This window comes from Tamandua tetradactyla, chromosome 1 (assembly GCF_023851605.1).
Source record: "Tamandua tetradactyla isolate mTamTet1 chromosome 1, mTamTet1.pri, whole genome shotgun sequence".
In the NCBI taxonomy this organism is placed as follows: Eukaryota; Metazoa; Chordata; class Mammalia; order Pilosa; family Myrmecophagidae; genus Tamandua; species Tamandua tetradactyla.
In genome coordinates this window covers 195,080,831-195,107,968 of record NC_135327.1, presented here as the reverse complement: position 1 = coordinate 195,107,968, position 27,138 = coordinate 195,080,831, and the positions used below count along the sequence as shown (strand labels likewise).

At 42.7% G+C, this 27,138-nt stretch overlaps 2 protein-coding genes and 1 long non-coding RNA gene across 9 annotated transcripts in view; 2 read left to right on the top strand and 1 right to left on the bottom strand.

Moving 5' to 3' along the window:
• GBX1 (gastrulation brain homeobox 1) overlaps positions 1 to 18,496 on the top strand; it is a 28,766-nt gene extending 10,270 nt beyond the window's left edge. Inside the window, exon 2 of one of the 2 annotated variants that reach the window (XR_013171010.1) lies at positions 17,126 to 17,229. Coding sequence is in view for 1 of the 2 variants with exons in the window: in XM_077149977.1 (XP_077006092.1) it covers positions 17,126 to 17,679 (554 nt within the window). In the remaining variant the exon portion in view is untranslated. Of the gene's footprint in view, positions 1 to 17,125 lie in introns of both variants that reach the window. The other variant, XM_077149977.1, reaches the window with a different exon arrangement.
• The window catches only part of LOC143674369 (uncharacterized), a 35,850-nt gene extending 8,794 nt beyond the window's left edge, over positions 1 to 27,056 (top strand). The window contains exons 2-3 of the long non-coding RNA XR_013171012.1: positions 24,408 to 24,541; positions 24,755 to 27,056. This is a non-coding gene — a long non-coding RNA (uncharacterized LOC143674369). The remainder of the gene's footprint in view (positions 1 to 24,407; positions 24,542 to 24,754) is intronic.
• The window catches only part of AGAP3 (ArfGAP with GTPase domain, ankyrin repeat and PH domain 3), a 70,186-nt gene continuing 64,032 nt past the window's right edge, over positions 20,985 to 27,138 (bottom strand). For 5 of the 6 annotated variants that reach the window (XM_077149862.1, XM_077149868.1, XM_077149877.1 and 2 more), the window contains 6 exons: positions 25,558 to 25,695; positions 23,480 to 23,634; positions 23,279 to 23,369; positions 22,885 to 23,107; positions 21,916 to 22,171; positions 20,985 to 21,718 (listed from right to left, as the gene is read on the bottom strand). In XM_077149862.1, coding sequence (XP_077005977.1) covers positions 21,512 to 21,718; positions 21,916 to 22,171; positions 22,885 to 23,107; positions 23,279 to 23,369; positions 23,480 to 23,634; positions 25,558 to 25,695 — 1,070 coding nt within the window. In that variant the 3' untranslated portion in view covers positions 20,985 to 21,511. The remainder of the gene's footprint in view (positions 21,719 to 21,915; positions 22,172 to 22,884; positions 23,108 to 23,278; positions 23,370 to 23,479; positions 23,635 to 25,557; positions 25,696 to 27,138) is intronic. The other variant, XM_077149896.1, reaches the window with a different exon arrangement.

The window sequence follows — 27,138 nt, the reverse complement described above, 5'->3', positions numbered from 1 at the left end:
ATTTGTATACTGGGCTAAATGAAGAGGGAACATCTCTGGACTAGAAGTGTGTAGGGGAAAGAGTGCTGTCTTGACAGGATTAGGAGGGAGCTAAATAAAAATACTAGGAAACAGAAAAAGTTTTGACACTAGTAGTTATTTTCTTTAAAGGTTTTTCAGTGCTGAAAGTTGATGGGAAATTACGATCGATATTCCTGAAATGATGAAGGAAAGATCTTCATCATCTGAGGAAGAGGGGGAAAGGAATGGGGAGGGGGAGAGAGAGAGAGAGAGAGAGAGAGAGAGAGAGACAGAGACAGAGACAAGGAGACTTACGTTGTTCTTGGAGTAAAGGCAAGGAATTTCCTCACTAAGAATGATGGGAAGGAGATCATTAGAGAGGAAGAATTTTGAGGGAGTGCTGGAGTGAAGGTAATATAATGGATACTGGGAATAGGTACAAATAAAAGGTTCATAGTGGGGCTGCTTCTGGGGCCAAGCAGTAATGAGGAGAGATGTCAGTAGAAATGTCAGGAGAGAATAATGAGTGAGAAGTTTTATTTCTGACTGCTGCTTCTTATCACTCTCAGGACAAACTCTCTCCCAACTTCCTCTCCAGGCCTCTCACATTCATCTTCCTGGTCTTGAGATTTTCCTGAAAATAGTTGAGGGAAGAAAATGCAATTCCACAAATGTTCCTTTTAATTCCATAGAATAAAAGCTATTTTCTTACTCTGAAAGTTTAAAGTTATGTACTTAACCTGAGTGGGTACCCAGGGGCCTCTTGCCAGGAGAATCTGTTTATTTGGATGGGGAGAAAAATTACGTCTTTAAATTTTACTAACTTCTCACTAAGTTTGGGGAGTGATGATGATTAGAAAAGAAATCCTCTGTTTTTGGGAATGGTGTTAGAGTATTTAGAGTGATATGAGAATTCTGTGCTGAGAATAATGGGATTGAAACCTCAATATTTAAAAAGTTTGGATTCATTTCCCGGTGCCTGCCCATACAAAAAAAAAAAAAAAGAAAAGAAGTTTGGAGAATGAATGCTATCTTTAAAATGCCAGAGGACGAATTGCAGTCCTACTGTGAATGGGTGACGTTTGTCTGAAGTTATTATTAATTTATATTTGTTTAGTGCTTAACAATTACCAGCCCTTTTAAATGAAATTTTAGTGGATAGACCAATTTGGAGAATGACGAGTGAAGTTGTTTTTGTGGAGAATTATGAACGATTTTTATTTTTAAATTTTGCTGAAAGTTAAGACACATACCACTCTCTACTAGATTGTTGAGGGGAAGAAGCAGAACATTATTACCAAATTTGATTGCAAGAAGAGAAGTTATATTAGCAAATAAAAAGAATTACTGTGGGCGTGTCACGGTGGCTCAACAGGCAGAGTTCTCACCTGCCATGCCCGAGACCTGGGTTTGATTCCCGGTGCTTGCCCATGCAAAAAAAAGAAAGAAAGAAATATTGTGTACAGAAATAACAGGGTATAGAAGGTTCTGACAATGGTAGATTGAAAAGAATCCTAGGTTAGGAGCTTGGGGAGTTGGAATAATTGAGGAATCTTACTAGGAATGACAAAAGAGGAGGAAATTTTGAATTAGTAGGGACATTTTTAAAGTACAAATCAATAGATGAGCCCAGGACAGTACTATCTAAAGAAATATAATGCAAGCCACATATGTAATTTTAAAAATTGTAGGCACTGCATTATAAGGGTGAAAAGAAATATGAAATAAGAATTAATATGTGTAATTTAATACGTCCAAAACATTGCTGTTTTAACATAAATCAATATAAAACATTATTGAGATAGCTTATATCTTTTTTATGTACAAAGTCTTTGAAATCCAGTATGTATTTTATATTTACAACACATCTCAATTCAAACTAGCCACCTTTCAAGTAGCCACTAAACCCATGTGGCTAATGGTGACCATATTCAACATTCTGATCTAGAGACTTGTAAGGACAGAATCATGGGAGAGTGATAGGGAAAAAAGAGCTTTGAATAGACAGTGGAGTCCTCATATATTAGGAAGAGACAACAGTGAACTCTAAATAGCAGGAAAAATAACTCTGCCTTGGGTGGGATGGGGCTGAAATAATTTTATTGTGTGTGGATGTGCATGTGTGTGAGCTCTGACTGAGGGAAATAGAAACTAACTTTGTAGAGTGAAAGATGTGGTACAGATCCTTATCACAGGTGATGGGTGAAGAGGATGCTATTCCTGGGGGGAGTGATGAAAAGAGGTATCCACCTGGAGAAATGCAGATGAAAACCTTAAATTGGGGATATCTAAAGCAATTATTTCATCCAGGGAGAGTAAAGCTAGATTGCTTGAAAACAAAAGCTTAAGAAATGAGGAATGGTTGGCACTCTATATTTAATTGTTGGATGGTTGATAAAAATATAGTGCAAGATTGTTGTGAGAGGTAATGCCAGTATTGGCATGGTGAAGAAAAGACATTTGTAGCTAGGATGATAGAGAATATAAAAGAATATGATGGGATAAACCTAGGAGATATCATTGCTGTGAATATTACTTAAGAAAAACTAAACAGAAAAACATTTGGTAATTTTTGAATCGGAATTGACAAAGGTAAAAGAAGTCATGCAAGGAGACCAGGGAAGCATTCTAGGAGCAGGATATTTGGGTGTTGGTTTATAGGCTGAGCACCTGAATCTAGCTAGAGAACATTTTAGGTGACCATCAATTAATTTCTTAGTAGGTATGATTATCAAGAAATGATACTTACTTGTGAGGGAAAAACAGGAGATGATAATGTCACATAGAATCAGAGGCTTTTGTTGTTAGAAACAGAAGGGAGATTTTTCCTGGAAGTGATAGGAACCCGGAGTATGTTTTCCTAGAACTTTGAGGAAGCCCATACAGTGGAAGCTATTCTTATACTGACATCTATAGAAAGGCAGACATTGCATTAACTTGATGTGATTAAAGGACTTTTTAAAAATTTGGAACACCTGGATTCAAGTTTCAGCTTTACCATTTATAAGCAGCATAACTCTTGGCAAATCAGTTTCTAATTCAGTTCACATTTTTGTGCATGTATTTATTATGGGTTAGTAGGATTTAGATTCAAAATCATGTAACTTCTTTAGACTTCAGTTTCCTCACCTATAAAATAAAAGTTTTGGTTCAGATGATTTCTAATGTTCCTTTTAATTCCATAGAATAAAAGCTGATTTTCTTACCCTAAAAGTTTAAAGTTGGGTACTTAATCTTAATGGTGGGTACCCAGGGGCCTCTTGCTGGGGGAATCTGTTTATTTGGATGGGGAGAAAAATTACATCTTTTAATTTTACTAACTTCTCATTAAAAATTGGCATTTCCTTTAATTATGAGTGTTGACAAAAAATCATAGTAGTTTCAGGACTACTTGTGATTTTTTTCACTGATAGAAATCACAGATATTTTCATATAAATTTAGTTTCTGAAGAGATCTTGTTTAAAGAGTGAATAAACATGATTATATAACAAATTAATTTTTAAATATTTGATAACTATATTTTCATTGAATTGATTTCTGATATAATCCTGTATGTTTTATTTTATGCATCTAAAAGCATTCTTCTGAGAATGGGTACATAGGCTTAATCAGACTGCCAAAGGAGTTAATGGCACAAAAAGGGTTAAGAAACCGTGATTCTTAACACAGAATGACAAGAATGACAAGAGGGGAATTTTTTGGAGGATTGGGATGGGGCACTGAAATGACAGTGAAGGTAATATTTGGGAGGGTTGGGAGAGAGAAGGGATCTCCACAGTGACATATGTAAATAAGATGATACATATTATACATGATTAGGAAGAGACTGATTAAGGAGTAAATTCTTAGATTCAGAGTGATGGGCATGAATAGTCTTACTGGTAATAATGGGAAAGAGGCAATAATTGGAATAATGAGGGAGAAATATTTTAATTGGGAAGGAGAGGGAATGTAATATTATGAAGGAGTTATTTTGCACTGAGAGTTATGCTACAATAGGAAGCTATAGGCAAGAATTTTACCTTGAAAATCATATGGGAGAAAGATCTTTGTGGTGAAACTGCTTTGGAATTAGGAAGTAGAATTGCAAAATGTAATGGAATAGGTGTACAAAGAAAGATTCTGAAATAGAGATGGTGAAAAGGAAAGAGCTAGGTTGTAGTGAACTTTTTTTAGAGGGAATGGGAAAGGCTGAGATCAGGGAGAGAAAATCCTGTATTATAAATAATGGAAAGTATGGCGTGCTCTATTGCAGGTGCTGATGTACAAGGTGTCTAAGGGTGGGAGGAGGATGAAAGAAGTCTGTTCTAAAAGTAATAGAGAGCAGTTTGGGCTTTTATTGGAAATATGACCGTGCTGGGTAAAGTTACCAGCTTAGAGTTATGTGGAAGAGATATTGGTGTGCTGGGAGTAATTGGGAGGATGGGTGATGAGGAGATGCTTGGATTTGTTGTGATAGAAGAGCAACGTATTCAGGTCAAAATAAGTTATAGTAGGAAGAGAAAGCACTATACTACAAGTAGGTGAGAGGTTATGTCTTCACTGGCCATCATGCAAGAAAAAGGAATAATATTCAAGTGATGGAATGAAAAATCTATATTAGAATCAAGGGGGAGGGGCTACAGGAAGTAATGGAGACCAGTTTTATGAGGAAAAAGCACAGTGTCAGAAATGAGGGCTAGGAGAAACAGGGAAATACTTCTGAATGGGGAGCAATAGTAGCCAGATTTCCTGACTGAAAACACAGGAAGTAATGGTGAAGATGGAACCCTGTATTGGTAGCTATGGGAAGAGAAGTGATGCAGAAATGTACTAGAAGGAGTACAGGAGATGTCATTACCCTGAGAGTGAAGGTGAGAAGCACTTTGCACTGGAATGGATGATAGCGATTCTATAAATGATGCTTCGATACTACAAGTGTGTAACTGAGTGATCTTGACCAAATCACACCTCTCTGTGTCTTAGCTTCCTCATCAGCAAAATTAGAGGATCTCTGCGGTGACTACCAGCTCTACAATTCTATTTTTATCAATAGGGATACTTTATTAATGACTGTCCCTTTTTAAAAAAATAAAAGGTATCTTGAGCAGAGGAATGGGTGTGGGGGAGACCCTGTCCTTTTCGGAGCTGAGTTTGTTGTGGCAGCTGAGGCGGAGGAGGCATTCTGGGATTTGTACTTCCTGAGGTCAAATCAAGACTGGGCTTTGGGATTGAAAAGGCTTTGCTATATGGAATTGGGAAGGTTCTACCTGGGTTGTGACTATGTACTGGTGGGGGGATCAATTGTGACCGACTCTTCTTGGTAAGGAAAGAAGTAATGCTCTGACAAGGAGTGAGAAGAAGAAAATTTATATTGTGGAATCAATTCCTTGGACCCCTATATTATTTTTCTGTCTAGCAACAGTGTTTATGATAGGGCGGCATTAGAATGCTACATCTCTTTGTGCTGTGCTACAGAATGAAAGAGCATGGGCTTTGGTCTAACAGATCTGGATACAGATCTTGGCTCTGCCACTTACTTTACGATTCATTTCCTTATCAGTAAAACAGAGGCAACAATTCTACCTCACAGAATTGTCTTAAGGATTAAATGAAAAGATATTTGCACAGCATCCTGAAAGTAAAAGGCACACAATAAGTTATTGCTATTGTCATTATACTGGAAATAGATGGGGAACTTTCCTAGGAATTAAGCTGGGAAAGAACTCTCTACTAGGAATCATGTAGAATAGATGACACCATCTGTACTGATGAGGATAAAAATTTTCTAGGGGTGGTGATAGAGTGCTATATCCTGAGAACTTTTGTATAAAGAATGCCAAATCATTGTACTGAAACTAATAGAGATAAATTTTGTCTTTGGCTCTTCTACCTCCTTTTGGTTTCCCTGCCTCATATTTTGGCCTCCCCTGAGATCCCAAGGCAGCCTAAAGCCCCTCTGCTGTGCCTCTCCTGGGCTCATTCTCCCTTTTTTTCCCAATTAAAAAAAATACCTCTCCTACTTTTTTCCTCATCAAAATTTCTATTCTCTTGTGTCTGCTCGTAACTGAATGTTAGGAGCAAAGGCCTAAACAAATTCACACTCAGGTGGATTAAGTAGATTTTTAAAAATCCAAATGAACTTCAAGGTAGTGGAATTTTAGGTGGTGCTATTGTGAATAATTTCAGGCAATATAGGGACATTATTTTGGATGGGAGAGTTGTGGGAGAGAAGTGGCGAGGCTTACCTTTCCTAGAGTCATGAGATTATTATCACTTCTAGTTACAGCACTGTATTTAGTCAGAAGTCTTTGGGTTGCAAGTGATAGTAGCTCAACTCCAATTTAAACTAAAATGGGGATTTATTGATTTATGTAACTGTGAAGTACAGGAGTGGGTCCGGAAACACAAACAGGATTGTCAGGTCTTTCTTGCTTGCTCTTGACTGGTTTCTCTCTGTGTCTAAAGCTTTGTCTTCTCCTTACGACAGCTTTTTTCATTTAGTGAACCTTAGGAGATGGCACAAGCATAAAGAGCTCTAAGCTTTTATAATCCCAGGTTAGGGCCCCAATGGGTTCTAATGTATATAAGATTCTAGGGAAGGACTCTGAAGAGCTAGCCTCAGTCATGTCCTCAGGGAGAGAAGATGCTATGATTACACACATCAGGGATCCGTGCCTCCCTGTGGTCATGAAAGTGGAGGCATGTATTGAATAGTCCCACCATGTACTGGGCAATGGAAGAGAAGTGGCTCCCTAAAGGAAGGGGGTATATTACTGAACAAAAGGAGCAAGGGATGCTGGGCAGACAAAAATGAACCCAAAACAGATGCCTAGCATAACCAGAAAGAAGGAAAAGTACATGCCCTTTACTGCCTTTCAATGTTGAGGAAGAAAGCCTTTCCTCACTGGATAAATATGTTGTCTTAGAAGTGGTTGTGATGCTCTGAAGGAAGTTCTACAAGGAGGAAGGTAGAGAGAGATGAAGATGGTAGGAGAATTTCTATTTCTCAGTGTGTCTCTCTCTTATGATTCCTGTATAAGAAAGAGCTCTGCTGAAGGATGAGGGAGAAAGTTGAAAACTAGAAGCTAGAGGAAATTGGTATTAAAGTGAATCTTTTCCCATAGTTTGGCAATATTACTTACTGAATGAGAAAATATGTTTCTGAAAGAAAATGAGGGTAAACAATACTGACTGATATGATATCGTACAATCAAATAATGATAGGAAAAATGGGAGAAAGATCTGGTGGAGATTTGGTTTTGAAGAATGATGGGAAAAATAGCCTGTTGAAGGACAAAGGTGACATTTGGAGAATGAGCCCTCTCTGATGGGAATAATAAGAATCTTCTCTGAGAATGTTGAGAAGATATTAATAGGAGAGAGCTATGTACTGATAAGTGTAAGCTGTGTACTGATAAAGTGAACTCTAAACTTGGATTTGATTAGGAGGTTATTTACTAATGAGACATCTGGGTAGAGGACTTTTGCTTTAAATGGTAGGGGAGGAGAAGATACTTCACTAGAAAAAATAGAACATTAACTGCAGATTTAGGGGACCAAGTTTCTAGGCATGGCACTGTCCCTAGCTATGTGACTTAGGAAAATTATTTAACTCAGCTTGAGTTAAATAATTATTTAACTCAGCTTTTCCCATCTGAAAAATATGTTACTAATACTATAGCTACTAATAATAGACCAACCCTACTTCAGTGAGTTACTTGAAGATAAGATAATAAATGTGAAAGTGTTTTCTAAATTAAAGGTCACGATAGTGCTCTTAGCAATGTTATTATAGTGTGAAAGGAGCTCTGGACTTGATCAATGGGGGAAATTGTTCTGAACTTGACATGGACATGTAAGGGGGTTCCAGACTGCAGTGATGTAGAGAACATCCTTATGTTGCTTTGGAGTAAAGAATGTAGAAGAGTAATGGGAAGAGTAGGGAGAGAGAAAATGAAAATGAATTTCACTTATTGCACCTAAAATTATAGGAATGAGTAGTGACGTAATGGAAGCATGGAATTAAGGGGGATGAGTGAAAAAGAAACTGAAAGTGAGCTGGTTGCTATAAAGGATGGGAGAAATTACTGACTCTGGAAAGAACAAAGAAATAATTTGGTGTTGGACATGGTGGCAATTCATACCTCTGTCTGATGGATGATCTCTTTCCTCCCACCTTCCCCCTTTTGACCCCACCCAAATTGGTACTTGTTAAGAAGAGGAGTAATTGAGCTAGGAAGAACAGGAGGAGATCCATTGTCCTGAGAAGGAGAGGGGAGAAGAGAGCCTTTCCTGAGAGTATTTGGAAGAAGTTTCAAGGTAGTTTTTTTAAAGCAAAGAGAAGAGAAGTCAGAACTGAGTGTAATGAGGGAAGGGCTTCTCTTCTGTGAATAATAAGGACTATTATTTTGTCCAAGTTAATGTTTTTAGATAAACTCTAGTAGGGCAGGAGCTATGGTTGGATGAATGAAGGGTAACAGAGGGGCTATATGAGTTCTTATAGCTGGGAGTCTAAAGTGCTTCTCTCTGCTCCCTTGGTGGTTTTCCTCATCACAGAACCAGTTCCTCATCTTTGGTGACTGTAGCTGTGGGATGCAGCCTTCTAGATCGTGCTGGGCTGGGGCTATTTTTCCTTTCTATTGGAGGAATACTTACCATGGATTATTTGGCCCTTGATTTCTTCCCCAGCCTGACCTGACCCATACCAAGGTAGGGCTTCTCTATACTCTGGAGCAGTCTTTCTTTCTCTGGCTCCCACCCGTGTAGCCAAGTAGGAGGCCACATGTCAGCAGCATTCCCTGGGGCGGGGGTTAATCCCACCAGCATGAACTCCACAAGTAGTCATATTTCAAACCTTATGATTTTGAGTTCTTAAGATAATAACACCCTCTAAGAAAATTTGCATGAACTCTGAATGTTTCCTATAAATCAGCCTGTCCCACATTCATTCATTCCCTCTGGCCAGAGACAAAACTTTTTTTCACCGGCTTTAGTCTTACCTGTAGGGAACAAGATAGCAACTCAGTATACTCTTCTTATTACCGCTAATGTCACTTTCATAAACAAATGACAAAACATTTCTGTTTGGCCTGCTAGTACCTAGCACAGGTAAATTGTTTCCAGTTTCTAAATTTTGATTTTTGCTCTGCTGCCATTCTCAACAGAATCATTATTTTCCATTTAAAATTATCAATGAAACCTTGTTTTGTTGATTGAGTTTGTTGTTATTTATATGAACCATGTATAACTTTTGCAATTGAAATTTTATAACAATAAAACGGGCACTATTTCTACCAAGTCCAAATATTCTAACTCAAATTTTGCAGGTAGAAATTTTGTCAAAAAGATTCACTTGTCAGTTTTTAGAAAATAACAGACTTTTCTATGTACAATTTTTGTTTGATTATTTTTACCACTAAATTGGATAAAGGAAAGTAGCTTGCCTTTATTTCTTAGCTAACTTAAGGGAAAATAGTAAGGAATTCACCTCACTCAGGATTGCTTAATTGTATAGGATTAGACTACCATATTCCTAATCCAATTCTTCTGTATATTTTTCCATCTATTTGGGTATTGTGTTCTAAAGTGCCCCTTCTGTTGGTGACACGAAAAGCAAACGCAGGGCAAAAATGTCTCATTTTCTCCAAATTAATCAAATTTGGTGGTTGTGATGGTAGAGGTTATAGGGGTATTAAATTAGAGGTAAAAAAAAAAAAAAGTTTGTGCTTTCTTTCCTCTGAAATTTTCTCCAGTTATCCTCTATGATTCTTTTTTTCTATTACAGAAATTGTAGGTTTACACAAAAATCATGCAGAACCCCCTGATTTTTTTTCTATTACTTCTCCATTCTCTAAATTTTTCAACCCTTTCAGTTCTTCTGAGTCACTGAATGATTGAATTTTTCTGCTAAAATTCTACTCCACTTTTCTCTGCCTGTTTCTGGCCTTCCCTTCACTCTGTCTCCTTGGTCTCTGTCACTGTTCCAACACACTCTCCTGATACATGTCACTGTACTCTTTCTCCTCTCAGTTGTTTTCCTCTATGGCTCACCTCCATCATTTTCCAAGAGTTGCTTCTCAGAATTTTCAATATCATGACTCTAAAATCTCAGGGGAGAAACTCTCGCCCTGCCACTCTGCATTCCATTCACATCAACAGAAAAAGGCTCCTTGCATGGCTTTAAACGCGCATAGCACTGAAGATGGCCCACTTACATGTGTTCAATTTTGTGAAATCTGTCAGAAGACAGAAGGATGGATGATATGATCTCTGGAGGGCCTTGCCAGATCAGGGAACCTAGGAACCTCTGCTCAGTCATCATTAGTTTAGATTTATTGGACACCCACTGCCTAGGTGCATAGAACTATACTAAATGATTTCATCCTTCAAGCCCCAAAATCCAGTTTCTACCTTTTATAGCAGCTGTTTAAATATGGTAATATTAGGCTGAGTATACAAGCTTTTTTAAAAAAATTCTTTACTGCAAATTATGTTTTTAAATTCAAAGTTAGAGGATTTCATAATTTATCTGGGATGGTTCTTTATTTCTTCTAGAATAAGGTCCTATATATTTCCACTATATACTGGTTCCTCTCCACCTAATATAAGATAAGAGGACATCCTGAAAAGTGAATAGGATAATATCCACAAGGAGACTGTTTTATGGGCACCAGATCTAGGGTGGATGGGGTTGTGGGAAACATCTTAGGAGAGAGAAACATCTTGGGAAAGGAAGGGAGTGAGCTTAGGAATGGTTTCTTTTAGTCAAATATTTAGTGAGTACCTACTCTGGGCAGGAACTTTTCTAGATACTGGCGATAAAGCAGTTAATAAAACATACTGTCAATCCCTACTCTCATAGAACTTGTATTTTAATAGGAAAAGACAGCCAATAAAATAAATGACTAAAGTCAGTGACATGTATTACAGCAGAAAATAGGAGGTTTTATTTTAGAAGGATGATAAGGAAAGGTCTCATTGGTAAAGACTTAAAGGAGTCAGGGAATGAGTCATTGTAAAGACCTAGGTGAGGCAGATTCCAAACAGAGGGAATGATGTACTGAAGAAAGGAAAGGGCAGAAGGATGGAAACTAGTTAGGGGAAATTGTCATAAAGCAGGTGAGAGATTATGGGAACTTGGATTAGTGTAGGTGCAGAGCAGGTGGTAAGAAGTCAGATTCTGGATTTATTTTTTTTATTATTATTTTTTTTTACCTTTTTTAAACTTTTTTTATTAATTAAAAAATTAACAAACAAAACATTGAGATCATTCCATTCTACATATACAATTGGTAATTCTTAATATCATCACATAGTTGCATATTCATCATTTCTTAGAACATTTGCATCAATTTAGAAAAAGAAATAAAAAGACAACAGAAAAAGAAATAAAACGATAACAGAGAAAAAAAAAGATTATACATACCATACCCCTTACCCCTCGCTTTCATTTACCACTAGCATTTCGAACTAAATTTATTTTAACATTTGTTCCCCCTATTATTTATTTTTATTCCATATGTTCTACTCTTCTGCTGATATAGTAGCTAAAAGGGGCATCAGACACAAGGTTTTCACATTCGCAGAGTCTCATTGTGAAAGCTGTATCATTGTTCAATCATCATCAAGAAACATGGCTACTGGAACAGAGCTCTACATTTTCAGGCAGTTCCCTCCAGCCTCTCCACTACATCTTGAACAACAAGGTGATATCTACTTAATGCATAAGAATAACCTCCGGGATAACCTCTGAACTCTGTTTGGAATCTCTCAGCCATTGACACTTAGTCTCATTTCACTCTTCCCCCTTTGGTCGAGAAGGTTCTCTCAATCCCTTGATGTTAATTCTCAGCTCATTCTAGGGTTTTTCTCAGTCCCTTGATGCAGAGTCTCAGCTCATTCCAGGATCTCTGTCCCACGTTGCCAGGAAGGTCCACACCCCTGGGTGTCATCTCCCACGCAGAGAGGGGAAGGGTGGTGAGACTGCTCGTTGTGTTGGAGAGAGGGGCCACATCTGAGCAACAAAAGAGGCTCTCTTGGGGGTGCCTCTTAGGCCTAAATTTTAAGTAGACTTGACCTATCCTTTGTGGGGTTAAGTTTCATGTGAACAAACCCCAAGCCTGGGGGCTCAGCCTATAGCTTTGGTTGTCCACACTGCTTGGGAGAATATCAAGAATTCAACTTGGGGAAGTTGAATTTCTCCCCACTCTCACCATTCCCCAAAGGGGGCTTGCAAATACTTTTCCAGTCACTGATCAAATCACTCTGGGATTCATTGGGGCATCACTCTGGACAAACCAACAAAATCTCATGTGCTACCTGAGATTCCAAGTACTTATGACATTCAATCAAACTATCTACATGAGTACATGAGTTATATTAGGAAATGCTCTAGTCAAAATCTAAATTTTGTAACAAATAAACATTTTTTGCTTTTGTCTCACACATAAGGTGACATTTTAAAGTATTAATTATCATCTATTTTCAACACCCTGCAATATGGATTTATTTTTTAAGTAGCGTTAATGGAATTTGCTGTGTGGCTGTGAGAGAGAGAAGTAAAGGATTCCGTCAAGATTTTTTGGCTTGACCAACAGGGAGGATGGAGATGCCATTAACCAAGATGGGAAGATAGGGTGGGCAGGGTGGTAGAAAGAACTTGGTTTGGGACATGTTAAATGAGTTCTGTGATGGTGGAAGTAATGTGGATCTTTAAAGAAATGAAGGAAGAAACCAAGGATGTGAATTTTTGTAGGAAACAAAATGGGCTTGGCTAGGGATGAGATAAAGTAGAAAGCTTGGGGTGACTAGCGGTGATTTTATGAGAAATGTGTTATCTATAGACGGTTATTTATCTTTGGACAGTGTATGAATGCGGTCCTAGTGAAGCTTGGAGAATGAAGGATCATTTGCTGGGAAAGAGAAAATGAATAGGAGTAGGATGAGAAAACTGGGTGAGGCTATCGTATGCCACATGGGTTTTGAGATTAGATAAAGGATGAAGAGCTTCTGGGAAGAAAAGGGGTTGTGGTAGTTAAAACAGCCTTGAAGTGTGAGGAGGCTGAGATGGAGAATGAAGGACATGGGCTAAGAATTCTGACATCCAAGAAAAATGTGTAAGCGGCTTTTGTGGAAAAGGAACTGCATCAGTGAAGGAAAAAAGACCAACTGGGGGAATAAGACAGGGAATAGGAAGCTACTGGACTGGTAGCAGAGGCTCAAGAGAAATTCTTGTTGGCATGCAGGCAGCTATGGAGATGTTAGGGGAGTAGGACATCAGGTAAGCTCTAATGACCGAAAGATGTTCTATATGTGTATACACATATGCACATCCTCTTTCTCTTATAAAGCATTTCACCAGTCCATGAATTTATTTTATATATAAGTTGTATTGTATTCTCAACCTGAGAATATGCTTATGAGTATATGTGTGATATGTGATGGTCATGTAGATACATTCTCAGAGACATTTCAGAAGTTCCCCTGCCCCCAAAGTGAGCTCTATTAGAAAGGAGCTGATAATTCAGTTTATGGATTATCCATCTTCTCTTGTTCTCTTCCCTGTTGGTTGGTTGTCTTTTGACTTTTTGTCATTTCATTGTTTACTGGTCCTTTGGTCAGGAAACAAGGGAGTCAGTAAAGCTCAAATATTAAAAACATTTGTAGTACATTATTTAAAGTTTTTGAACTTTTTTTATTGTAAAATATAACATGTATACAGCAAAGCTATAAATTTCAAAGTACATTGTAACAGGTAGTTATAGGGCAGAGTTCAAAATTTGATATGGGTTATAGTTCCACAATTTTAGGTTTTTTCTTCTATCTGCTCCAAGACACTGGAGACTAAGAGAATATCAATAGAATGATTCAGTAGTCATACTCATTTGTTAAACCCTATCTTCTCTGTTATAACTCCTTCTTTGATCCTTCTCTCAGTATTTAGGGGTATTTGAGCTATGCCCATTCTAACTTTTTCATGCTGGAAAGGCCTATCAATAATATGGCATAGGGGGATGAAATTAGTTAATGTTCTTGGAGAGCCTGGGACTTCAGGTTTCAGGATTTATCTGGCCTAGGAACCCATCTGGAGGCTGTAGGTTTCTGGAAAGTAGTCGTAGTGCATAGAACTTTTGAAGAATCTCAGATAAGCCTCTACGTGTTCTTTATGGTTGGCAGAAATAGTTTTGGTTGGGGTTTGGCAGACTATGGTAAATAGCAATAGCTAGCTGAAGCTTGCATAGGAGTAGCCTCTAGAATAGCCTTTTGACTCTATTTGAATTCTCTCAGCCACTGATACCCAATTTTGCTACAATACTTTTCCTCATTTTGGTCAGGAAGGCATTGTTGATCCCACAGTGCCAGGGCCAGGCTCATCCCTCGGATTCATATCCCGTGTTGCCAGGGAGACATATCTCTGGATGTCACCCCGCTTAGTGGGGAAGGATAACAATTTTACTTGCAGGATTGGGCTTAGGGAGAGTGAGGCCATATCTGAGCAACTAAAATGTTCCTCTGGAAGTAACTCGTAGGCATAACTATAGGTAGGCTTAGAGTCCCCACTACGTAAAAAGTTTCACAAGAGCAAGCCTCAAGATCAGGGGCTTGGCCTATTGACTTGGGAGTCCCAATGTTTGAGACAGTATCAGAGGTTTCGCTGGTGATAAAGTTTAATAGTTCCATATTTTTTCCCTTGTCCCTCAAGGGACTTTGCCAATACTTTTTAGTTGTTTGTTTGTAATTTTTTTGCTGAGAAAAATTTTCACACACATACTTTCTATACATGGTGCACAATCAATGGCTCACAATATCAGCAGATAGTTGTGTATTCATCACCATGATCATATTTTAGAACATTTGCATCAATCCAGAAAAGGAAATTAAAAAAAAAACTCATACATACTATACACCTTTCCCTTCCCTCTCATTGACCACTAGTGTTTCTATCTACCCAATTTATTTTAAACCCCCATTATTTATTTATTTACCTATTTATTTATATCCATATTTTTACTCATCTGTCCATATCCTGGATATAAGGAGTATCAGACACAAGGTTCTCAACAATCACACAGTCACATTGTAAACATTGTATCTTTTTACAATTGTCTTCAAGAATCTAGGCTACTGGAGCACAGCTCAACAGTTTCAGGTACTTTCCCCTAGCCACTCCAATACACCATAAACTGAAAAGGGATAGCTGTATAATGCATAAAAATAACCTCCAGGATAATCTCTTGACTGTTTGAAATCTCTCAGTCACTAAAACTTTATTTTTCTCATTTCTCTCTAACCTCCTTTGGTCAAGAAGGCTTTCTCAAGCTCTTGATGCTAGGTCTTGGCTTATCCCAGGCTTTCTGTCCCATGTTGCCAGGGAGATTTACACCCCTGGGAATCATGTCCCACATAGGAGGGAAGGCAGTAAGTTGACATGCTGAGTGCCAATACTTTTTAATTATCTGTTCAACATACTCTGGGATGTATCTGGGCATTACATTAAATGATACAGAATTACAAGCCCTCATTCCCATTCTGAGCTCCATGTGTTTGGGTTGTTTAAATGATCTATCCTGGCAGGTTGAGTTAGATTATGTGCCATAGAATATTAGGTTTTGGACAAAATAAACCTCTCTTCCTTTGGTCTCATATAGAGTTGAAATTCTAAAACACAAACAATGTCCTCCTTACCCCTGCATTCTGATTAACTTTAGTCCTCACCCATTTTGCTTTGTACTTATCTCGAATTGAAGCCTGATCTCTTTTTTAGTTTCTTTAACAGTTGTATGTGGCAGTGTTAATTTTTAGAGCTGCAGAACTCCTACTCTGAGTGTTAGATGTCACACAGGTATCCAAAGTTCCAGGGAAATACCAGGTTATGCTTACATGACACAGCATCTCTATTTGAAGTTTTGACAAAAATTTTGGTGGATGAGAAGATCCACTTTTGGAATTATGGATAGATTCAAAAGGTTTATATGCCTGTGATTACAAATAATCAGTAATCTACTAAATTAGTCAAAATTTCTTTTTCCAATTTCCCTTTTTGTATTTTCTCGTGTTCTGCTTCCACTTTTTCCCCTTTCTTTTCACATATTCCCTCCAGTCCTTCTAGCTGGTATCAAACTCCAGATCCTCAGGATTCTGAACTTGAGCAGAAAGCAGCTATTTGGGCTGCCCCAGCAACCTTGGCAGGAAGAGAGGGTAGGTGGGAAAAGAGATTATAGCATTTTAAAAATAAAGATAAGGAATGAAAAGGGATCAGAGAGGCTAAGTGGTTTGGCCACTTCTGGCCACCAGTACAAAGTAGTGTGTAGCTAGGATCCTGAGTTGGATGATCTAGTTAAGAATTGGGAACGAGGTGGTGAGAAAAACTTCCCAGACTCCCAGGTACGTTGATAACATTTCTTGGACCCAGATAGGATGTGGAGAATGAGGAAGGGGGCATCAGATGACCTCAAAGGTTCTATCTGGAAATGATAGTCTATTATTATAGATCTGGTGAAGAAGAAGGGGGGGGGCTCTCCCTCTTCTTGTGGAGGGGAAGACAAACAGCTCTTCCCAGCAGGTCCAGATGAGAAGGATCCCTAGGAGAATAACAAAGGCCTACAGCCCTGATTTCTCCATCTATCCTGCAAAAGTCCATTCTCCTCCATTGTTCCACCCCTTCCCTGCAGTAATTCTGAAAGGATCCTTAACTCTAGTTTTCCCACACTGCTTTGTTCTGGGACTGGAGGCTTTGTGGTCTGGGTTTGGAGGGGTAGTAAGAATACAAAGTTGGGTTCTTGGTCTCTGGGTTTGGAGGAAGCTGGGGAGATGATGGGGAGAGAGAATGAGATGAAGTGGGGAGGATGGGAAAGTTAAGGGGACACAGTCCTGGGAATGGTTTTCCTTCAGTATACATTTATTGCCTCCCCCACTTTGCCCCAGTAAAATCTATGCTGGTTAATACCTTTCTTCCCATGTCTGTCTTCCCTGACCCTCTTCCCCACTCCCCACCTTGGATGTGCCATCCTTTTCATCCCCTCGATATGTCCATATCTCTTCCCATTGTCATTGCCCTGCCCATGGTTCCATGTATATCCTCCAACTCTTCTCTCTTTCCCTTGCCTTCTCCCTCCCCATATGTTGGTTTTTCACTCCCCACAGCAGAGGGGAAGGTGTACAGCTCAGATGAGGAGAAACTGGAGGCTCCAGCAGGAGATCCCGCAGGCAGCGAGCAGGAGGAAGAGGGCTCAGGCGGTGACAGCGAGGACGACGGCTTCCTGGACAGTTCTGCAGGGGGTCCAGGGGCTCTTCTGGGACCTAAACCGAAGCTAAAGGGAAACCTGGGGACTGGAGCTGATGAGGGAGCACCAGTGGCAACAGGGGTCACAGCTCCTGGGGGGAAGAGTCGACGGCGTCGCACAGCGTTTACCAGTGAACAACTTTTGGAATTGGAGAAGGAGTTTCATTGCAAGAAATACCTGAGCTTAACAGAGCGTTCCCAGATTGCCCATGCCCTCAAGCTCAGCGAGGTGCAGGTCAAGATCTGGTTTCAGAACCGAAGAGCCAAGTGGAAGCGCATTAAAGCTGGCAATGTCAGCAGTCGCTCTGGGGAGCCTGTAAGAAACCCCAAGATTGTTGTGCCCATACCTGTGCATGTCAACAGGTTTGCTGTGCGGAGCCAGCACCAACAAATGGAGCAAGGGGCCCGGCCCTGAGCAGGATCCCGAGACTTAGGAAGGAAAAGGATCTGGTCCTGAGCCTGCTCTGAAACTGGATTAGAGACTTGGGGGGGACCAGCGGATGGCCCAGCTGGCAACTAACCTAGCTACCAGGTGTGCTCCCCAGGAAACTGAGATGTGGACACTTGGCCCAGAGCCCATTCTAAAGCCTGTCCGGACTAGGGGTTTAAGAATTAAAGGGGCTTGGGTTCTGATTGCTGAGGAGCTTTGGGGACTGAAGCAGACTCAGAGGGAGGGAGTTGGGTTATAAAATAAATGCCTAGGACCTGAAAGGTTCTGTGGCTGATGCCCTGGAAGCTTCTGACAGGGGCGGGAAGAATCCAAGGGGTTCAACTAGCCAAGCTGATCTCAACTAGCCAAGCTGATCTCAGCTCCTTATTTATTTTGTGTAAAGTTTGTACATATATGGAGCTGTCTGTCTGTACCCCTGGGAGGGATTAAGAATGCTATTTCCTCCATCCTCAGCCAGAGTTCAGTTTCAGCTCCCTTCCTTGGGGTCAGTACCATCTTGCCTCTCTATAGTACAAGGACATATGAAGAAATGAAATATAACTATCACTAGACTCCTTAGAAACTCTTCAGCACTCAACATCTTCCATTTAAACTACCTCCATTTCTGCTCCTTTCCCACTCGATGTACTGCCCACCGTTCATGCCTCTATACCTCAGTCTCTAAACTTTTCTCTTCATGCCTTTTCACTTCTGCTTCCTATGCTGTGGAAGAGTTGGCCGACTTGAGGGGAAAGGGTTCACCTAGTAGAACTGGAGTATGTCCAGGCCCCATCTAACTAGATAGAGGTTATCAATCTTGTTGGTGACCAAGGGTGGGGGTGGGGGTGGGGGCTCATCCATACTCAACCTGTAAGCTCATTAATAAATTATTTTCTATGTAAAGGACACAAGTAGCTTAGCCCATTTCTGCCACTCTTATATTCCAGATACAAGGGTCTAGGGGAAAAAGGCCCATTCCCACTCCTCCATCCCTATTGGGCAGTGTGATCTCTTTTCTCATCACACCATTCATGAAGCCCGGGAGACCAGAAAACGCCTCAGTTCCCAAATGTGAAGATGGACTGGGAGGGGCCACTGCAAAGTAGATGGGACAGGAATTGACCAATGCTGATTCTGGGAAGGGTGTATACTAGGGTGGGGTCTGGGGGGTGCTGTGTAGACAGGAGATAGAGGTTCTGCTATTGGAATTCTGATAAGCAGATTAAGGATTGGTGGACAAAAAAACATAGGTATGTGGGGCTCATCCTCTTGCAGCAGTCTGCCGTGAGGAAAACCACAAAGTAAATCCATGTGCCACTTCCTCTATCTTTGCAGAAAGGTCACTATCCTGTACCAAATACTTTTGAATGGGCTTAGACTGTGTTGCGGGGCTCTACAGATATATCTGTACAGAAGCTGGGTAAAAGGGATTATTACAGAAACCATTTTATTGGTATATGGTAACTCAGACTCCTTGGGAAAAAATATGACATACTGAATTGGGAAGGAAGATGAAGACAGTCATCAAGAAAGAAAAAGACAGGCTAAGAACAAGGCAAGGAAACTCAGGAAATGAATTAAGGTATTAAGAACAAGGAGGGAAGGCAGGTACAGCTGAAAATCAGGTACCTGACTAGCCCCTCCCCTTTCTCGAGGGCAAATTTCTGGCCATTCCTCATTGTTGGGATGACAAACTAGCCAATGTCTCAAACATTTATTGAACACCACTGATGAAGAGACAAAGTCTTCCTTGGCAGTTCATTCCTCCCAGCTGGTTTTGGCAACCAGAAAGTAACTTCCCGCTGTGACTGATCATGAACAAAATCGCAGTTGTCCAGTCAAACATGGTTGCAGGGTGAGTCTTCACTAGTCTTTGATTAAATCTGAGCGAACTCAAGAATTAGGTTGAAAGATGTAGTACAGATCAGCTGCATGCCTAGTCTGATCTAGATCAGGCTCTCTCTCTCTGACCCCTCAAGTGCAGCCTGCCCAGGGAACCAAGAGAGTCAGACTCTTTTTATGAGATAAAAAAGGCAGATGTGGGAGGAGACACGAGTGCTGTCATTTTGGCTACAAGAAATTCATCGCTGTAGGTACAAGGCTGGCAGCAGAGGTTCTCTGTCTCAGTGCTGTAGGGATGGACAAGTGCCTCAGCAGTGGAGCAGCAGCCAAAACCAAGATCCTGATCTGTTATATTTTTCCTGGACCTATCCTCAAAGTCTCTTAAATAATGTCAAGTAGTATTTAGCCAGCCCAAGCAGCTTACTTTCTTTAGGGAATGTGGAGGTGGTTATTGCTAGCATTTCCTTAACCCAGGGACCCGTATCTATTGATACTCACGATCCTGTCTGTTTTGCCCTTATCTAGGTTTAAGTTCCTTATCAGCTTTACAAAAGGGGCTGTGGACTGAGGATGAAATCTGGTTTCCTCTCTGAGCAGCGTTAGTCAGTTGCTGACACACAGGCAGGTGCCCACACATGGGGTGCTGAACACTTGGTGGCAGTATTTGGAAAACAAGGGCCATTAGGCAGTGGTTTCAGCAGTAGGCTCCTGAGAGCGTCCCCTCCAAACTTAGCCAATTCTCATCCTTCAAGAGCCAGCAGAAGGAGGGTTTTCCATTAGATTTTCTTGTTAGAACAACTAAGGGATACAGTCTGAAGGAAAAGAGGTAGTTCTGGATTCTACCCCCAGCTTGGCCTAGTAAGAGGTAGGTGGGAATTGAGATGTTTGTCTGACATTGTACCTTAGCTGTCTGTAGAGAAGGGTACTGCCCTAATAAATTTCTAACCACTGATCCTGTGGCATTCTCAAAATTCTCTTCCTGTGTATTGATTCAAATCTCTCTCTACAACTGCCTGTCAGGGCTGGTCCTCAGACTCAGGAAGAAGGAGCAATCCCTTGTCCTCTCTTTGGGTGGCCTTTGGTCAGTACGGGGTTGTGGCATGAGGTTACTTGACAGAATATTGATGAAAATAAAGAGCTCAGCTGGAAAAGATTTCTGAAGGTGGTAGGAGTGAGGTGGGGAAGACAACACACAGTAGGAAGCAAAGGGTTCTGCATCTTCTCTTCTTAGGGTTCACTGTCATTGCTCCTGACAACACTCAAGTACACTGCTGGCAAGTGAAACCTCAAAGAAATATAAGCAAGTAGAAGGCTGAGGGAAAAGACTATATGGGACTAAGGCAGAAGAAGGACAAAGGCTGAGAGTGAAGAAAATCCTAAAACACAGAGAAGGAAAATATGGGGCATTTTTGGAAGGGCAGAGAGCTAAAGAGGAAAACCAGGCCACACACACACTGTCTGGTTTATTGGCTCATCATACAGGCACACAGAATCTGTACACAAACATAAATACTCCAATGTACAATTTTTACAAGGGACTCCCTGATCACCTCCCAGTCTCTGTCATCCAGTACTCCCCAACCTGTGCCCCATCCATTCTCCATATTAGGATGAAGGCTTGCAGGGGGCTGGCATGAAAAGGTAGGAATCTGGAGGAGGGGAGAGGTCCTGCTCCCCTCTCCTCACAGGTACCTCCAAAAGGTCCTATCCCTTTTCAATGGCACCTACAGGGCAGAGGACTAAATTCCTCCACTCCCTCTCTGCTGCAGTATAAATCCCAAACCTCTCCTCTGATCCCTTTGCTCTTTCCCATTTATCTCTTCTCCAACTCTTTACATTTCTTCCCTAATTTCCTCTTCTTCCTTTCTGCATGTCCCTAATTTTCAGTCTCTGTGGCTTGGTTCCCCCAGTGCCTGCAGGGAGGAGGGTCCCCAAGCCATGTGGTCTTTCTGGCCCTTGGCCCTCTTCCTGGGCCTTATAGGAGGCTTGGACTCCGGTGCAGCTCAGCAGAGGGGTTGGTGCCCTTGGCAGACTCTCTGTTGGGGGTGGGTGCTAGGCCACAGCCCTCCCCAGGGCAGCCGTGTTGGATCAAGATGTCAGCGCACTCCTGGCTGCCAGCCCGACGAGCATAGGCCAGTGGGGTCAGACCCCGGGCATCCCGGCTCCGCGCGTCCACCCCATACTGCAGAAGGAAGCACATTTTCACAACTGGCATAAAATGGGAGGAAAGGTTATCTGTTCTCAGGGAGAAAAAGGAGAGGGAGCATTCAAAGGGATGTGGCAAGAAGGGTGAGGTCAGGGTAGGTCTGAGGAGCCTGGAGAGGGTGAGGCTGGGTGAGAAAACCCACAGAGGCACAGAAGGAGAACCACAACACTCACCCAGATGAGGAGCTGTGTGAAGACGACATTGGCCATGGCACTGGAGAGGTGCAGCGCCGTCCGCCCATCTCCATCCCCATAGGTCTCATTCACTTCTTCCTTGGATCCATGGGCCAGCAGCATCACCAGCAATCGCAGATCATCTTCCACCACAGCCCGAAGCAGCTGCTGCCCCAGGGGCACATCTGAGCTTGGCAGGGGTGCCAGGAAGAGCTTCTGCTCATATTTGGCCCGTATCCAACGCTCCTTCTCCTCTCTGCAACCATAGTCCGCCAAGGAACAAGTCAAGGAAGCACACCGAACCAATGGGTGGGAGTCAGGGAGGGGAATCAGGAAGTGAAGCAAGCACCAAAAGGGGGGCATAACAAAGAACACATGAGAGAAAATAGTAAGCTACAGCAAAGAGAACAGAAGAAACAAACCTAGAAAACTCTTAAGGCATCACAGAGAGGCAGTGGGTAATCTAAAGGGTGTGGAAGAAGCTCTGAAAGGAAAGAAGGCTAAAGGGAGGTCCCTTGGGGATAGCAGGGATGTGGGGGGTTGAGAGGGCAGGAAAATTCTAGACAGGGGCTGGATGGCAGCTTATCTGGCTGTCTGAACCCTCTCCGATTGGCAGTGCTGGAACAAAGGGGTGGGGGCAGCCCTGGAGGGACACGCACTACTCTATCTACCATCCATTCTCCCCATCTCAGCAGCCCTCAAGCTGGGGCACCCAGCCTGCACAGTGATAGGGCTCTGCGCATGCGCTTCCTGCTGGCCCCCTGACCTGCTGATAACAGCTCAGAAAGGGCCTGTTGTTGTGAGGTGCCTGAGTGACAGGCACTGGGACAGGGGAGGGACCCCCAGGGGCCAACTGCCAAGCAAAGCAAAGGCTAGTTTTAACCCTTGAAACACAGTAACAGCCAAACTGGGAGAGCCCCAAGATGTCTCCTCCCCTCTGTGGCCACTGCAGGGTCCCACCCTGCTTACCTGCAAGCTTCAGGCCCTGGCTTTGCATAGCCATCTAGGGCCCCCTCCCAGACACTGTTGGCTAAAGCATTGCCCATTGCAGTCATGACAGCCAACAGCTCAGGTGGCCAGTCATCAAGGTCGAGGGAACGCACTCGGGACAGGTGAGTCCCCAAATGCCGGTGGATTCCAGAGCACTCAATACACATCAGGGCACCCAAGTTCAGGCTGGCCCAGTCTGGATCTAGTTGAGAAGATGAAAAATTATGAAGTCAGGTGAGAAACCCAAAGACTGTAAAAACTAGGGAAGCCCTTCTCCTTCCCTCTTCTTCACCTACTTGAAATCTCGTTTATTTTTAAGCTTTCTTTCTGCCATGCCTTCCTCCCAAGCTCCACTCTCAACCTGGGTACTTACTGGGTGCATCGCAGTCAATACAGAAACTGTTGCCCCGGACAGTACGGACGGCTTGCACAGCCAGAGCTGTGTTCTGATTTCCTAGTCGAGTCTGCAACATGGTGGGAGAAACAAGGGATGGCCGGTTCAGGCACCTCCAGCGCCTTTTCAGGTCCCCGCCCCATCTGGGCTGAAAGGCAGGCCCGGCCATCCCTTCCAAACCTTGTCCTTGGCACTGCGGCAGCCCTGCAGACTGGCAAGGATCTGGGCCTGTACACTCTGAACCCACAGCTCCCGCTCCTCTGCTGTGGAGGCCTCGAAGTGCCATGTTTGCCCAGTGAGGGACACCACCACAAATTCAAACGATTCCTCTGCATCTGTGAGGATGGTATGGGGAGAAGGGGGAGAAGGACATCACAAATACAGATAAGAAGATATGGCATTTACTTCAACCAGGGACTTCTCAGTCAGCACACACACGCAGGGGCACAGAAGTAAACTAAAAAAAAGTCAGTAACATGAACTCCATTCACTGTCCTGCTTCACTGAAAACGCCTCCATGCCTCCAATCTTTGCCCCATGCCAGCCTCAAGAACCAAACCCTTCAAGATAACTTGCCGGAGGAAGAGAGCTCCAAGACTAGTATGAGATGGAGACCTCTAACCTCCATTCCTAACCACCTGCGGAGGCTGGGATGAAAAAAGATGGGGGTTTCAAGGCACTGGCATTCCTGACACAGCCAGTAAAGGGTCTGGGAATCAGAGAGGGGTGCTTCCCGGAGAAAGAAGAGCTGAGTATCTGGAAGAGGATGTGATGGGGTGCTAGGAGGCAAATGCTAGGAGAGGGTAGGGGAAGGCGGGTGTGGGCACCATTCGTACATGTCAGCTGCAGCCGCCTCATTTTGCAGCTCATTAAACCCAATATTCCTGACAGCGTCAGCGTGGGGCTCCTGGGAGCTGAGCCCCCTCCCCCACTACCCTGGCATAGTCAGGCAGGAAGGGCAAGTGGAGTGGGGTTTGGTTTGAGAAGAGGAGAGATTTAGATTTCTCCATGCATGGGAATATATGAACAGATAAGGATCTAAGAACATTTGTAGTGACAAGCATTGCAGGGCTGGACTGTGAAGCTATTCCAAGTTCTATCCCTTTAGGTCCCCAGAAGACAGCCGCATCAATCTCATCCCCAATGGTCACTGTCCCATGGCTGGACAATTCTTAACAAGCAGTGGACATGTGTCGTGGAGGAGTTGGAGAAACAGCAGAGGATACCTATGGAGGCCAAAGGGTAAGCCTTAGGGAAAGGCCTCAGGCTACAAGGTCTGCAAAGGCCAGCCTCCCTCATTTGTAAATCCTCACTGCTGCTCTCCCTTCAGGTGGCCTCTCATTTCAGTAATACTCTGACACTTCCTGAAATTCATTACTGGGCTCTTGGTCTCAAGGGAGCTGTAACAGAACCACTTTCCCAGATAAATAAAACTGGGATCTTTTCTTTCCCCAGGAATCATCTTGCTTTCAATCACACTCATTGAACCGACAATCTCCTCGATCACTGGTAGGGACTCAGTTCCCTGGTACACAGTGGACACTCCAAACTGGACCTGCTAAGCATCCCTCTATCGAAAGGTTGACTGGAAAGGTGGCTCTTTTTCATAAAGGTGATCTCCGCCCACCTGACCCGCATACCTAACCCTGATTATCAGAGTAGAAAATGAGAAATTATGAGTCAATAGAAGTTAAACTTATTTGGGAGTAAAGAGACTCCATAATCACTGAAAAGAGGGACATTTTAAAGATATATTAGAGGAATCAGAGGAACACGACTATAATTAATAAAAGATTATGAAAAAGGCTGTCTGGGCAAAGGTTTAAGGAATTGGAATTCCTTAGCCTACAGAAGACTAAGGAGAGACTCAGCCAATCTACAAACATGGATTAAGGACCTATTATATATTAAGCACTCATTAAACTCAGTGGGTGACACAAGAGACTTGAAAAACAGATCTTGCCCCTCAAGTCTTGGCAGCTATTGGAATACTCATGTTATCTTTTACCTTCTATAAGAATCAAATAAATAAGTGCACATTTTAATAGGGAAGATTTAAGTTAGGCAAAAAAGAACTTTTCTGACTCAGATACTGGGTCTAGAATGCCAAAAGAAGTTGTAGATCTATTTGTGTTGGAAATTATTATTAGAAAGTGCTTAATAAATCTAATACAGGAAAAAAAGTTACTTTTGGGTTACTATCCCCATATCCCACAGCCCACCTCCTGTGTCCCCCAATTCCCTTTGGATCCCCTAACCTTCAGCAGCACTGGTGGGGCCATCTGTTCGGGGGGTCCCGGTGCTCTTTTTCCGCCGGTGCTTCTTCCGGTTGGAGTGGGGAGATGGGGGAGGCTCCAGCTTGGGGCTGGAACTGAGTACCTCAGCTGGGCCACTGGCTGGTGAGGGGAAGAGTTTGAGAATGTGGGAAGAGGAAGGGTAGAGGAAAGGGAAAGAAATAAGAAGAGTGGGTAGGATGACAGCAGAGGGAGAAGATAATCCAGGCAGGATTTATTCCGATTTCTACTCTGGATTTTAGCTGGGCCAGAACTGGAAAAGCCAGATTTACACATTCTCCAAGATGAGGGCATCTTTCCAATCCCAAAGCTTACTCAGTTTTGGAGGAAGAGAATATGCAGAGGACAACGTAGGAAACTTAGGTTGAGGAAGTAGGCAGAGCAAGGTAAAGGCAAAGGAAGGAAATGCTGGCTTCTACAGCCTGGAGGGGTGAAAGGCAGCCCAGGGAACTCACAGGGAGCTGAAGCCCCAGCAGCTCCGCACCAAATTTATCCTCAATCACACTCCCCGCTCCTCACAATTAATAGCAGAATTAGAAACAATCAGGGAGCTGCCTAATTACTGTCAATTAGAGCGCGCTAATCAAGCTCCCGTCTCCCACACCCCACCCGGCGTTCACCACTAAATGTCAAACTTCATTAGAGGCAGACACGCTCCCTCCCTCCCTGCCTTCCTCCTTTTAGACTCAACAGAGGGGCCTCAGCAGTGCCAACAACAGGCCATTGGAACAGGTAACCCAAGGGAAGGGCCCTCACTCCCCTCCTCCTTCAGGACTGGATTTGGAATCAGGAAATGGGGCAAAGTGATTCCTTGTGCAGGTAACCTCCCCCATTCCTTACTTGGCATATCAAGCTCACAGTTTTGGAGTTAGTGCTTCTATGGAGATGGGGGATCTGTGAAGGGTCTTTGCAAATCAAATCAGGGAGAATGGTTAATGAATGCCCCTCAGCCAAGCCTAGAACCACTGCCCAGCTAGAACAGGGAAGAGCTAGTGTACCCAGGGATGCCGCACCCCATTTCACAGCTTACCCAGGGACCTGTGGGACACCCTGTGGATTTTCTCCCTCTCTTTGCGCTTTCACTTAGGAGAAGGAGTGTAGACAGGAAAGGAGAGTTGTGCCCATTTCCTTTTAGCCTTCAGAACTGCTAACGGGATCTGTGGCCAAAGGATTTTGACATGAATGAAAGTAAGGGTTGAAAGGAGGAGAAATAAAGGGAAGTAAGAAATGTGAACAAGGTGCAAAAATGGAAAAGGGGCAACGGAGAGGAAGAAGATGGATAGCCAAGGAAAATAAGCAGAGGAGGTGGCAGAGGAAAGAGAGGTGGAGTTTTCGACAGGAAGGGGCGGCGCCGGGGCGGGGCCCCAGGCTCACAGAGGCAAAGCAGCGCTGGCTGGCGGGAAAACTATCTTGCAGGACTATTCCCTCCTGGGTCTGGTCCGAAGGAACCCCGCCCCCCCACCTCCGGTAGGATGCCTCCACGCTCTCAGTTTAAGTACCCCCGCCCCAGCCTCCGAGCCTCCAGCCTCAGCCCGCCTCCCTGCG